The following is a 14986-nucleotide window of genomic DNA, read 5'->3' as shown; positions in this document are numbered from 1 at the left end:
GTGGTTAAGTGGACATTGGGTACAACTGCATTTTTTAGGACACTGGTGAGTCTCTTTCTGACGTCCGTGTACATTCTCGGTATCGCCTGCCTAGAGAAGTGGAACCTAGATGGTATTTGGTAATGGGGGCACACTACCTCAAGCAATTGTCTAGTTCCCCGTGAACTAACGGCGGATACTGGACGCACGTCTAACACCAACATAGTTGTCAAGGCCTCAGTTATCCGCTTTGCAACAGGATGACTGCTGTGATATTTCATCTTCCTCGCAAAGGACTGTTTTACTGGAAGTAGTACAAGTGGTCTTCCGACTTCCCCTCTGGGATGACGATCGACTCCCAGCAGCAACAACAGCAGCGCCAGCAGCAGTAGGCGTTACACTCAAGGATGCATCGGAGGAATCCCAGGCAGGAGAGGACTCGTCAGACTTGCCAGTGACATGGCCTGCAGGACTATTGGCTTTCCTGGGTAAGGAGGAAATTGACACTGAGGGAGTTGGTGGTGTGGTTTGCGCGAGCTTGGTTACAAGAGGAAGGGATTTACTGGTCAGTGGACTGCTTCCGCTGTCGCCCAAAGTTTTTGAACTTGTCACTGACTTATTATGAATGCGCTGCAGGTGACGTATAAGGGAGGATGTTCCGAGGTGGTTAACGTCCTTACCCCTACTTATTACAGCTTGACAAAGACAACACACGGCTTGACACCAGTTGTCCGCATTTCTGTTGAAATAATTCCACACTGAAGAGCTGATTTTTTTTGTATTTTGACCAGGCATGTCAATGGCCATATTCCTCCCACGGACAACAGGTGTCTCCCCGGGTGCCTGACTTAAACAAACCACCTCACCATTAGAATCCTCCTTGTCAATTTCCTCCCCAGCGCCAGCAACACCCATATCCTCATCCTGGTGTACTTCAACACTGACATCTTCAATTTCACTATCAGGAACTGGACTGCGGGTGCTCCTTTCAACACTTACAGGGGGCGTGCAAATGGTGGAAGGCGCAAGCTCTTCCCGTCCAGTGTTGGGAAGGTCAGGCATCGCAACCGACACAATTGGACTCTCCTTTGGGATTTGTGATTTCGAAGAACGCACAGTTCATTGCTGTGCTTTTGCCGCAAGTCTTTTCTTTTTTCTAGCGAGAGGATGAGTGCTTCCATCCTCATGTGAAGCTGAACCACTAGCCATGAACACTCCGTGTCGTAAATGGCATATTGGCAAGTTTACGCTTCTCCTCAGACGCTTTTAATTTTGATTTTTGGGTCATTTTTTTACTGATCTTTTGTGTTTTGGATTTTACATGCTCTGTACTATGACATTGGGCATCGGCCTTGGCAGACGACGTTGATGGCATTTCATCGTCTCGGCCATGACTAGTGGCAGCAGCTTCAGCACGAGGTGGAAGTGGATCTTGATCTTTCCCTATTTTTTTAACCTCCACATTTTTGTTCTCCATATTTTGCACACAACTAGAAGCCACCACAGGTATACAATGTAGATGGGTGGATAGTATACTATTATTACTTATACTTATGGACGACGAGTGACGACACAGAGGTAGGTACAGCCGTGGCCTACCGTACTGCTGCTTATATATATATATATATATATATATATATATATATATATATATATATATATATATATATATATACTGTATAACGGACCTGGTGGACACTGTCAGCAGACTGCTAAACTAGTATGAAGAAAACAAAACAAAACACAGGAGTGTTTTTCAGGCAGACAAACGTATACTGGACTGGTGGTCACTGTCAGCAAAACGGTGCACTGTACTCCTGCTATAACTGCTCCCCAGTACCCACAATTAGGCAGTGTGAGCAGAGCAGTGCACTCAGCACAGATATATCATGCAGCAGTGCAGCACACTGAGTGAGCACAGATATGGTGGAGCGGTTTTTTCAGGCAGAGAAACAAAGGATTAAACTCACTGGTGTGGTATAATCAAAACCCTGCACTGTACTCCCTAACAGCTGCTCCCCGTCCCCAATCCTCCCCACAATTATAACTAACTAAGTCACTCTGTGTTCTACTATAATGGAGAGGACGCCAGCCACGTCCTCTCCCTATCAATCTCAATGCACGTGTGAAAATGGCGGCGACACGCGGCTCCTTATATAGAATTCGAGTCTCGCGAGAATCCGACAGCGGGATGATGACGTTCGGGCGCGCTCGGGTTAACCGAGCAAGGCGGGAAGATCCGAGTCGCTCAGACCCGTGTAAAAAAAAAGTGAAGTTCGGGCGGGTCGGATCCCGAGGATCCGAACCCGCTCATCACTACTGAAATGTGCATTAAAATAGGATGAATGGTTTGTTATTGGCTATTTCCCACCACTGATTTTTAAAACTATGGAACAGAGGCCCTTATTCAGTTTGGATCGCTATATTCCAAAAATGTAAATCTACAAATCAGAAGACTGTGCATGCGCTGTGAATGCACTGCATGTGCGTGGAAGCCGCAATGCGATCACCATGCAATTGCAGCCTCAGTGAATTGCGACTGCAGAGTGATTGACAGGAAGTGACCATTCGTAGCTGGTAACATGGCGTTTGTGGGGTGTGGTTGGCAAACCACCGGCGTGTCATGGCCGTTTTCGGGGCGTGTATCTGATTTCAGCTATAGGGGTATATGCAATTGCGGTCGAATTGCCGAAAATGTCGAAAAACGGGGCATTTTCGACAAATTTTTTTTTTGACAATGCAATACAGTACTTTTCGACAAAAAAACGGACTTTTCAGATTCGACTTTTTCAAATTCGACATGTCTGCAATGGTAAAAATGCGGCTTTTCGACAAAAGTATATTCAATTGAAAAATGTCGATTCGACAACAGTGCTTTTCGACAGTAAATTCGTCCATTTCATTCCGCCTCACTTTGCTGGCGGAATCGAATAAAATTTTTTTTAAAAACATGTTTTTTTTTGTGTTTTTTTTTTTTTATTGCTAATAGCATATCTATTTATATTAGAAGGGATTAGGTACTTGGTTTGTTTATTAGGATTTTCAACTATTATTTATATATTTTTTAAAATAATATTTTTTTTTTAACTGACTAAAATTGAGAGAGCATGGTTTTCAGTGGGAAGGGGTGGGAGTGGGTTAAAATTCTGGAAAAAAAATGCGTGGGGTCCCCCCTCCTAAGCATAACCAGCCTCGGGCTCTTTGAGCCGGTCCTGGTTGTAAAAATACGGGGGGGAAATGGACAGGGGATCCCCCGTATTTTTAGAACCAGCACCGGGCTCTGCATCCGGTCCTGGTGCAAAAAATACGGGGGACAAAAAGCGTAGGGGTCCCCCGTATTTTTAGAACCAGCACTGGGCTCCACTAGCTGGGGAGACAATGCCACAGCCGGGGGACACTTTTATACTGGTCCCTGCGGCTGTGGCATTAAATACCCAACTAGTCACCCCGGGCCAGGGTACCCTGGAGGAGTGGGGACCCCTTAAATCAAGGGGTCCCCCCCTCCAGCTACCCAAGGGCCAGGGGTGAAGCCCGAGGCTGTCCCCCCCCCCCCCCCCCCCCCCCCCCATCCAAGGGCTGCGGATGGGGGGCTGATAGCCATGTGTAAAAATGAAAGAATATTGTTTTTTGCAGAAGAACTACAAGTCCCAGCAAGCCTCCCCCCGCAAGCTAGTACTTGGAGAACCACAAGTACCAGCATGTGGGGGGAAACGGGCCCGCTGGTACCTGTAGTTCTTCTGCAAAAAAAATACCCAAATAAAAACAGGAAACGCACACCTTTAGAGTAAAACTTTATTACATACATGCCGACACACACATACTTACCTATGTTCATACGCCGACTGTGTCCACGTCTCCATCTGTCGACGTCTCTGAATCCGGGGTACCAGAAAATAAAATTATACTCTCCTAAATCCAGTGTCCTGTTATTATTTGTAATCCACGTACTTGGCAAAAAAACAAACCGCATTTACCCGATCCACACGGACTGAAAGGGGTCCCATGTTTACACATGGGACCCCTTTCCCCCGAATGCTGAGACCCCCCGTGACTCCTGTCACAGAGGGTCCCTTCAGGCAATCAGGGAGCGCCACGTCGTGGCACTCTCCTGATTGCCTATGCGCGTCTGAGCTGGCAGACAGCGCATCGCACAGCCCCTCCATTATATTCAATGGTGGGAACTTTGCGGTCAGCGGTGAGGTTACTTGCGGTCAGCGGCTGACCGCGGGTGACCTCACCGCTGACCGCAAAGTTCCCACCATTGAAGATAATGCAGCGGCTGTGGGACCCCTTTCAGTCCGTGTGGATCGGGTAAATGCGGTTTGTTTTTTTGCCAAGTACGTGGATTACAAATAATAACAGGACACTGGATTTAGGCGAGTATAATTTTATTTTCAGGTACCCCGGATTCCGAGACGTCGACAGATGGAGACGTGGACACAGTCGGCGTGTGAACATAGGTAAGTATGTGTGTGTCGGTATGTATGTAATAAAGTTTTACTTTCAAGGTGTGCGTGTCCTGTTTTTATTTGGGTATTTTTTTTGCAGAAGAACTATAGGTACCAGCTAGTGGAGACCGGTGCTGGTTCAAAAAAATACGGGGGACCCCTACGCTTTTTGTCCCCCGTATTTTTTGCACCAGGACCGGACGCAGAGCCTGGTGCTGGTTCTAAAAATACGGGGGATCCCCTGTCCATTTTTTCCCTGTATTTTTACAACCAGGACTGGCTCAAAGAGCCCGAGGCTGGTTATGCTTAGGAGGGGGGACCCCCACGCAATTTTTTTTCGGGTTTTTTAACGATTTTTGTGCCCTCCGAAAAGTCGAATCCAGGACGCACTTATCCGTCAATTGGTCCGTTTTTCGACAGCGGGACTGTCGAATCCGTTTTTTATTGAATATGTCGAATTCCGGTCGAATTTAAAAACGGGCGAAAAAATGCCGCAATTCGCCCGGAATTGCATATACCCCATAATTGATTGCAAGTAAAAATATTGCGCTGGCGCATTTTGAGTAGGCATTGGTCAACCACAATGGTCGATGGTTCTCTGTTTTTGTGTATGGATCGCAACTCTGCGCATGCATATGCAGAATTGCGATTGCATCGGTGGGCGTCTTTTACCATTTCTGGGCGGCTTACCGTGATTTTTTTGCAGTAGTAGTTTTAAAACCATGCAATTCCAGTGGCAATAGCGATCCATGCTGAATCTCCCTCATAGTACTCCTTATTCTTCATCTGTAAAGGGAGCTGCTAGTACATGGCATGTTGATAAAAGGCCAACATCCAAAAAGCATGTGGAAGACCAATTCTAAAGCAAATATTTATATTTCATGTGTTTTTACTCCTTTTCCCAGAGGATATTTGTGCATGATCTTATGGTACAGTCTTATTATTTGTAGATAACTATATGAACCATGTTATTGTAGTGTCAAGATTATAGACATTTCTCATCCAGGGACATTTTGGGGGCAATTAATCAAGGACTTGTGTCTGTATGTTTTGAAGACGCATATCCTTTATATTTGTCCAGATCTGTGACTCTATAGGGGGTATTCAATTGTTAGGAAAAAAACAGACACCCAACTGAATTTACAATCTAACAGGCAGGAAAAAAAAGACACCCAACAGACTTTTCAAATATTTGAATTCGCCCCAATGACTCATTTGCTAACTCTGGGCATGGCTAGGCGCTCTGAGTCATAGAGCCACAGATCTGGATAGGAGAGACTACGTAAAACACACGCTGACTAATAGTAAGAGCTACACTGAGCAGCAGCCAGTGCCCTGATGATAGCCCCCCCAGGAGTAATCGGGCAATTAGCAGTCACCCCGGGACGATACTGTATCACTAAGCTCCGCCACTGCCCAGGTGGCTGCCATGCTGCTGCGGACGAACTTCTGTCAGTTCGGGATCGGGGAGAAAGAGGAGGTGATCTCACCTGTCAGGCAGACACCCGGACACCCATGCTGGGCTACACGTCAGCTGTCAGGCCGTGTGCTGCTGTTGGAGGCGGGAAGGGGGAAGGGGGGAGGGAGGGTGACGACTGCTGCCCTCCGTGCCCACTCCGCTGCGATCTCCCCCCCCCCGGCATCTCTCCGCCGCTCACATCCCAGCCTCAGTTGTCGTCTGCCTCCCGGGCGCCATGTTAACACTCAGCAGCCGACGTGTAGCTCTCAGTCAGAGTGTGAGGGGGAGGGGGAGCGGCAGCTGCGGACTACATCTCCCAGGGAGCACAGCGGGGGAACGTGGCGGCCCCACCTCCCCCTGCACGAGGATAGATTGCGGAGGGTGTGCGTCACTGTGACGTCACGGCAGTGCTGTGGGGAGACTACAACTCCAGGCATGCCTTGCGCGGCCAGGAAGGCACATGGTGGTTGCTGTTTCTGGTGCAGAGTGAGAGTCTGTAGTGTGCAGTGTGCGGGGACAATGAAGCTGGTGAGAGGCTAATACCATATACTGTATGAGGGATAAGTCCCCAGCGCGCACACTGTGTATGTGCTATTGTATATATACAATATATATATATAAAGAAATAATCTCCCAACACACACACTGTGTATGTGATATTTACCAAACATTGTCTTTATAACTAAATTATGTACACATATATTATTAACACACTAGTTCATTCATCGTGCTCTTCACGTCGTCGCAAGGGTCTACGCCCCCTTGACCATCGCACGCCCTTTGCACGTAAAATATTTAACCACTAACAACATTATGCTTGAAGATAATACTCCATATAATTAAAATATTGCCCGCCCAAAGGACGTGCAGGGGTTTAGGGCGCGATGAATCACCTAGTGTATAATATATGTGTAACTGGTTAATGGGGGGAAAAAAACCTGTGAATTTGACATGTACAAAAGTTTTGCCTGGAAGTATGGACATAATAGTCACAGTAGTAGGATATATCTGCCCCCTCTGGTGCAACTGTCTGTCTATCTGCCCCCTTCAGTATATAGGCTTTGGGGTATATTCAATAAGAGTCTGATCCATTCCGACATGCCCTATTCAATAGGGTTGCCAAATCTGACTGTCGGATTTGGCCGTTCCCTCCCGTCTGTGCTGCTGCTGTCAGCAGCTCCCCGTGTGTGAGAACACAGGGAGCTGCTGGAGACAGCCACTAGCCGCATTCAGTGCCGGCCGGGGAGCGTTGCCGGGAGAGAGGTGCTGGCCGGGGGAGACGACAGAGAGGAGCCCCATCTTCCAGCGTCCGCGACTCCAGCTGCCCCCGCCGGCAAGCACTCTCTCTCCCTCCCTCCCTCGCCCCACTCCCCCGTCTCCTCACCTCAATATGACTTTTTTAAAAGTCTGATTGTGGTTGTCTGATTTGGCCTTGTTTCCTACAAAAGCAAGTGGATCCGCGGCTATTCTGCCGATCCACGGGTTTTCCGACAAGACGGGAATTCCCGACTTGTCGGAAAAAAAACAGCCTCTAATAAATTCTGTCGGAAGCTGCCGTCTTGTTTGAAAATACGTCAGCTTCCGACACTTATTGAACATACCCCTTTGTATGTATCTGTTTTCTTTTCCTGTTCACTAGTGTATATAAATAGCAATTTTGTGTTTTTTTACTGTCTGCAATCTTCCTTCTGTTTGTGCTTTAGCATGTTTATTGTGTTACCTAGTTTCCCATATTTACCGTAACCTAGCAAGGCATATTATAATATTTTTCCATATATTTTATAAAATGTAATCTAATGTATGCTGTGACAATAAGTATTGATCTGCCCTTTTGTAGGATCTGTACCCAGTGGTAAATGGGGGAGTAGCAGAGACAACAGAGTTGCTGGCGGAACGATTTGACCACATCTTCTATACCGGCAATACCAATGTTGGTAAAATTATAATGACAGCAGCTGCTAAATTCCTGACGCCTGTAACCCTTGAGCTCGGAGGAAAGAGTCCATGTTACATTGATAAGGACTGCGATATTGACATTGCAAGCAGGTGAGTTTTACTGTGCAACAATTCATAGGTCAAGGATTATTGGCAGCACTTGTCTAATGTGATAGATGACATCTAATGTTCAGTGTGTGTCTTGTGCAAGTCCTTTAATTCAGAGATTTAAAAATTACCTTAAATCATTCAGCATGCAATGTCTTCAAGAGAGTTTTTTTTTATTTTAACCCCGTTGCTGCAGAGTATGAGATCCCCTCTTACCTTCGCAGGGAATGTAGAAAGGAGAAAAACAAAACACATCACCATGACATCACTTTAGTTTATATTTAAAAAAATAAAATAAAAAAATAACGAGGCAGTGGCAGGACTTTTAAAGTTATTTATTTACCCGCCCATAGTAACTACAAAGATTGGGGAGGTTCTCCAGTGTGACTACCTATAGCTCTACTCTACAGAAAATCCATGGAGCCCTGTGATAGGAGAAGTTCTCCCCAACCTGGCTTCCATAAATTCTACTGCACCCACATTTGAATGAGGGGGACTTTTTTTTTTTATCAATAAAAAAACCCCAACTCACAGGGGGGCAGATGTATTAACCTGGAGAAGGCATAAGGAAGTGATAAACCAGTGATATGTGCAAGGTGATAAAGGCACCAGCCAATCAGCTCTAATATGTAAATTAACAGTTAGGATCTGATTGGCTGGTGCCTTTATCACCTTGCACATATCACTGGTTTATCACTTCCTTATGCCTTCTCCAGGTTAATACATCTGCCCCAGGGTTCCCTCATTTAATGTGGAAGGCTTTCTATTCCTGAAAATGATATGCATTATGGTAAATAAAAAAAATTATATATATATTTTTCTCTGACGTCCTAGTGGATGCTGGGAACTCCGTAAGGACCATGGGGAATAGACGGGCTCCGCAGGAGACTGGGAACTCTAAAAGAAAGATTAGGTACTATCTGGTGTGCACTGGCTCCTCCCTCTATGCCCCTCCTCCAGACCTCAGTTAGAATCTGTGCCCGGCCAGAGCTGGGTGCTCCTAGTGGGCTCTCCTGAGCTTGCTAGAAAGAAAGTATTTGTTAGGTTTTTTATTTTCAGTGAGATCTGCTGGCAACAGACTCACTGCTACGTGGGACTGAGGGGAGAGAAGCAAACCTACCTGCGTGCAGCTAGCTTGTGCTTCTTAGGCTACTGGACACCATTAGCTCCAGAGGGTTCGAACACAGGGCCTGACCTCGATCGTCCGTTCCCGGAGCCGCGCCGCCGTCCCCCTTGCAGAGCCAGAAGACAGAAGAAGGAGATGAAATCGGCGGCAGAAGACTCCGGTCTTCATTAAGGTAGCGCACAGCACTGCAGCTGTGCGCCATTGCTCCCACAGCACACCACACACTCCGGTCACTATAGGGTGCAGGGCGCTGGGGGGGGGGCGCCCTGGGCAGCAATTATATTACCTTTTGGCTAAATATACACATAATACAGTCACCTAACTGTATATGTGTAAAAACCCCCGCCATTAAGTTAAAGAAAACGCGGGACAGAAGCCTGCCGCTGAGGGGGCGGGGCTTTCTTCCTCAGCACACCAGCGCCATTTTCCCTTCACAGCTCCGCTGGAAGCACGCTCCCCAGGCTCTCCCCTGCAGTATCCAGGTACAAGACGGGTTAAAAAGAGAGGGGGGGGCACATAAATTTAGGCGCAAATCGATACAAACAAGCAGCTATTGGGAAAATCACTTATTAGCAGTGTAAATCCCTGTGTTATATAGCGCTGTGGTGTGTGCTGGCATACTCTCTCTCTGTCTCCCCAAAGGACTTTGTGGGGTCCTGTCCTCAGTCTGAGCATTCCCTGTGTGTGTGCGGTGTGTCGGTACTGCTGTGTCGACATGTTTGATGAGAAAGGTTATACGGAGGCGTAGCAGGGGCAGATACATGTGGTGTCGCCCCCAACGGGGCCGACACCTGATTGGATGGATATGTGGAAGGTCTTAACCGACAGTGTCAACTCCTTACATAAAAGGTTTGATGACGCAGCAGCCTTGGGACAGCCGGGATCTCAGCCCGCGCCTGCCCAGGCGACTCAGAAGCCGTCAGGGGCTCATAAACGCCGCTAGCTCTGATGGTAGACACAGATGTCGACATGGAGTCTGACTCCAGTGTGGATGAGGATGAGACAAATCTTCAGTCTACAAAAGCCATCCGATGCATGATTACTGCAATGAAAGATGTATTGCACATTTCTGATATTAACCCGGTTACCACCAAAAGGGGTATTCTGTTTGGGGAGAAAAAGCAGCCAGTGACTTTTCCCCCATCTGGGTGAAATGAGGCCCCCCCCCCCCCCCCCCCCGCACGCTCAGCACACATCGCGCTGTGCTGAGCGGGGGGAGAGATGCGTGCTGAGCGAACCGCTCAGCACCCATCTCTCCCCAAATCGTGCCGTGAATACAACCCTTTACAAGCCGCGTCAGCTTTCCTATCTGATGGTGTTTTTTTTTTTTTCTAAACAAACTATTAACTACTATTTCTCTGACGTCCTAGTGGATGCTGGGAACTCCGTAAGGACCATGGGGAATAGCGGCTCCGCAGGAGACTGGGCACAAAAAGTAAAAGCTTTAGACTAGCTGGTGTGCACTGGCTCCTCCCCCTATGACCCTCCTCCAAGCCTCAGTTAGATTTTTGTGCCCGAACGAGAAGGGTGCAAGCTAGGTGGCTCTCCTGAGCTGCTTAGAAGTAAAAATAGTTTTTTTATTTTCAGTGAGTCCTGCTGGCAACAGGCTCACTGCATCGTGGGACTAAGGGGAGAAGAAGCGAACTCACCTGACTGCAGAGTGGATTGGGCTTCTTGGCTACTGGACATTAGCTCCAGAGGGACGATCACAGGTTCAGCCTGGATGGGTCCCGGAGCCGCGCCGCCGGCCCCCTTACAGAGCCAGAAGAGCGAAGAGGTCCGGAGAAAGCGGCGGCAGAAGACGTTCCTGTCTTCAAATAAGGTAGCGCACAGCACTGCAGCTGTGCGCCATTGCTCTCAGCACACTTCACACTCCGGTCACTGAGGGTGCAGGGCGCTGGGGGGGAGCGCCCTGAGACGCAATAAAAATGAGATAAAAACCTTATATGGCTAAATAAAATGCATCACATATAGCTCCTGGGCTATATGGATGCATTTATCCCCTGCCAGTTTCCTGAAAAAAGCGGGAGAAAAGGCCGCCGCGAAGGGGGCGGAGCCTTTCTCCTCAGCACACAAGCGCCATTTTCTTTCACAGCTCCGCTGGAAGGACGGCTCCCTGACTCTCCCCTGCAGTCCTGCACTACAGAAACAGGGTAAAACAGAGAGGGGGGCACTATTGGCAGCTAATATATAAATACAGCAGCTATAACAGGGAGTAACACTTATATAAGGTTATCCCTGTATATATATAGCGCTCTGGTGTGTGCTGGCAAACTCTCCCTCTGTCTCCCCAAAGGGCTAGTGGGGTCCTGTCCTCTATCAGAGCATTCCCTGTGTGTGTGCTGGGTGTCGGTACGATTGTGTCGACATGTATGAGGAGGAAAATGATGTGGAAGCAGAGCAATTGCCTGTGTTAGTGATGTCACCCCCTAGGGAGTCGACACCTGACTGGATGGTAGTAATTAAAGAATTACGTGACAATGTCAGCACTTTGCAAAAAACTGTTGACGACATGAGACAGCCGACAAATCAATTAGTGCCTGTTCAGGCGTCTCAGACACCGTCAGGGGCGCTAAAACGCCCGTTACCTCAGATGGTCGACACAGACCCTGACACGGATACTGAATCCAGTGTCGACGGTGACGAGACAAACGTAATGTCCAGTAGGGCCACACGTTACATGATCACGGCAATGAAGGAGGCATTGCACATTTCTGACACTACAAGTACCACAAAAAAGGGTATTATGTGGGGTGTGAAAAAACTACCAGTGGTTTTTCCTGAGTCAGATGAATTAAATGAGGTGTGTGATAAAGCGTGGGTTTCCCCCGATAAAAAACTGCTGATTTCTAATAAATTATTGGCACTATACCCTTTCCCGCCAGAGGTTAGGGCACGTTGGGAAACACCCCCTAGGGTAGATAAGGCGCTCACACGCTTATCAAAACAAGTGGCGTTACCGTCTCCTGATACGGCCGCTCTCAAGGAACCAGCTGATAGAAGGCTGGAAAATATCTTAAAAGGTATATACACACATACCGGTGTTATACTGCGACCAGCGATCGCCTCAGCCTGGATGTGCAGCGCTGGAGTGGCTTGGTCGGATTCCCTGACTGAAAATATTGATACCCTGGATAGGGACAGTATATTGTTAACTATAGAGCATTTAAAGGATGCATTACTATATATGCGAGATGCACAGAGGGATATTTGCACCCTGGCATCTAGAGTAAGTGCGATGTCCATTTCTGCCAGAAGAACGTTATGGACGCGACAGTGGTCAGGTGATGCGGATTCCAAACGACATATGGAAGTATTGCCGTATAAAGGGGAGGAGTTATTTGGGGTCGGTCTATCGGACCTGGTGGCCACAGCAACGGCTGGAAAATCCACTTTTTTACCCCAGGTCACCTCTCAGCAGAAAAAGACACCGTCTTTTCAAACCCAGTCCTTTCGTCCCTATAAGGGCAAGAGGGAAAAAGGCCGCTCGTTCCTGCCCCGGGGCAGAGGAAGGGGAAAAAGACTGCACCATGCAGCCTCTTCCCAGGAGCAGAAGCCCTCCCCCGCTTCTGCCAAGTCCTCAGACGCTGGGGCTCTGCAAGCAGACTCGGGCACGGTGGGGGGCCGTCTCAAGAATTTCAGCGCGCAGTGGGCTCACTCGCAAGTGGACCCCTGGATCCTGCAGGTAGTATCACAGGGGTACAAATTGGAATTCGAGACGTCTCCCCCTCGCCGGTTCCTGAAGTCTGCTCTACCAACGTCTCCCTCCGACAGGGAGGCAGTATTGGAAGCTATTCACAAGCTGTATTCCCAGCAGGTGATAATCAAGGTACCCCTCCTACAACAGGGAAAGGGGTATTATTCCACGCTGTTTGTGGTACCGAAGCCGGACGGCTCGGTGAGACCAATTTTAAATCTAAAATCTTTGAACACTTACATAAAAAGGTTCAAATTCAAGATGGAGTCACTCAGAGCAGTGATAGCGAACCTGGAAGAAGGGGACTATATGGTATCTCTAGACATCAAGGATGCTTATCTCCATGTCCCAATCTACCCTTCTCACCAAGAGTACCTCAGGTTTGTGATACAAAACTGTCATTATCAGTTTCAGACGCTGCCGTTTGGATTGTCCACGGCACCACGGGTCTTTACCAAGGTAATGGCCGAAATGATGATTCTTCTTCGAAGAAAAGGCGTATTAATTATCCCTTACTTGGACGATCTCCTGATAAGGGCAAGGTCCAGGGAACAGTTAGAGGTCGGAGTAGCACTATCTCAGGTAGTGCTACGTCAGCACGGGTGGATTCTAAATATCCCAAAATCACAGCTGATTCCAACAACACGTCTACTGTTCCTAGGGATGATTCTGGACACAGTCCAGAAAAAGGTGTTTCTCCCGGAGGAGAAGGCCAGGGAGTTATCCGAGCTAGTCAGGAACCTCCTAAAACCAGGACAAGTGTCAGTGCATCAGTGCACGAGAGTCCTGGGAAAAATGGTGGCTTCTTACGAAGCGATTCCATTCGGAAGATTCCATGCAAGAACTTTTCAGTGGGATCTGCTGCACAAAGGAGCAGTCACACAGGGAAGAAATTTCCAGGGCTTGTGGTCAAGCATGGAAACGTCTCTTCACATAAATATCCTAGAGCTAAGGGCCATTTACAATGCCCTAAGTCAAGCAAGGCCTCTGCTTCAGGGTCAACCGGTATTGATCCAGTCGGACAACATCACGGCTGTCGCCCACGTAAACAGACAGGGCGGCACAAGAAGCAGGAGGGCAATGTCAGAAGCTGCAAGGATTCTCCGCTGGGTGATAGCACTGTCAGCAGTGTTCATTCCGGGAGTGGACAACTGGGAAGCAGACTTCCTCAGCAGACACGACCTCCACCCGGGGGAGTGGGGACTTCATCCAGAAGTCTTCCAAGTGATTGTAAACCGTTGGGAAAAACCAAAGGTGGACATGATGGCGTCCCGTCTCAACAAGAAACTGGACAGATATTGCGCCAGGTCAAGGGACCCTCAGGCAATAGCGGTGGACGCTCTGGTAACTCCGTGGGTGTTCCAGTCGGTATATGTGTTCCCTCCTTTTCCTCTCATACCAAAAGTACTGAGAATCATAAGAAGGAGAGGAGTAAGAACGATACTCGTGGCTCCGGATTGGCCAAGAAGAACTTGGTACCCGGAGCTGCAAGAGATGCTCACGGAGGACCCGTGGCCTCTACCTCTAAGGAAGGACCTGCTCCAGCAGGGACCTTGTCTGTTCCAAGACTTACCGCGGCTGCGTTTGACGGCATGGCGGTTGAACGCCGGATCCTGAAGGAAAAAGGCATTCCAGATGAAGTCATCCCTACCCTGATCAAGGCCAGGAAGGATGTAACTGCAAAACATTATCATCGCATTTGGCGAAAATATGTTGCGTGGTGTGAGGCCAAGAAGGCCCCTACGGAGGAATTTCAACTGGGTCGTTTCCTACATTTCCTGCAAGCAGGATTGTCTATGGGCCTAAAATTAGGATCCATTAAGGTTCAAATTTCGGCCCTGTCGATCTTCTTCCAGAAAGAACTGGCTTCAGTGCCTGAAGTTCAGACGTTTGTCAAAGGGGTACTGCATATACAGCCTCCTTTTGTGCCTCCAGTGGCACCTTGGGATCTCAATGTAGTTTTAGGGTTCCTAAAATCACATTGGTTTGAACCACTTGCCACAGTGGATTTGAAATATCTCACATGGAAAGTGGTAATGCTGTTGGCCCTGGCTTCAGCCTGGCGCGTATCAGAATTGGCGGCTTTATCCTATAAAAGCCCTTACCTGATATTTCATTCGGATAGGGCGGAATTGAGGACTCGTCCTCAATTTCTCCCTAAGATGGTTTCAGCGTTTCACATGAATCAACCTATTGTGGTACCTGTGGCTACTAGGGACTTGGAGGACTCCAAG

At 48.1% G+C, this 14986-nt stretch overlaps 1 protein-coding gene across 4 annotated transcripts in view; it reads left to right on the top strand.

The window, feature by feature from the left end:
* The window catches only part of ALDH3A2 (aldehyde dehydrogenase 3 family member A2), a 134414-nt gene that overhangs the window by 70555 nt on the left and 48873 nt on the right, over positions 1 to 14986 (top strand). For all 4 annotated transcript variants that reach the window (XM_063953999.1, XM_063954002.1, XM_063954001.1 and 1 more), the window contains one exon: positions 7724 to 7932. In XM_063953999.1, coding sequence (XP_063810069.1) covers positions 7724 to 7932 — 209 coding nt within the window. The remainder of the gene's footprint in view (positions 1 to 7723; positions 7933 to 14986) is intronic.

The sequence above is a fragment of the Pseudophryne corroboree genome, chromosome 2 (genome assembly GCF_028390025.1).
Source record: "Pseudophryne corroboree isolate aPseCor3 chromosome 2, aPseCor3.hap2, whole genome shotgun sequence".
NCBI classification, from domain to species: domain Eukaryota; kingdom Metazoa; phylum Chordata; class Amphibia; order Anura; family Myobatrachidae; genus Pseudophryne; species Pseudophryne corroboree.
Note: the sequence above shows the minus strand (reverse complement) of the source record. Positions and strands in the feature narration are given on the sequence as shown.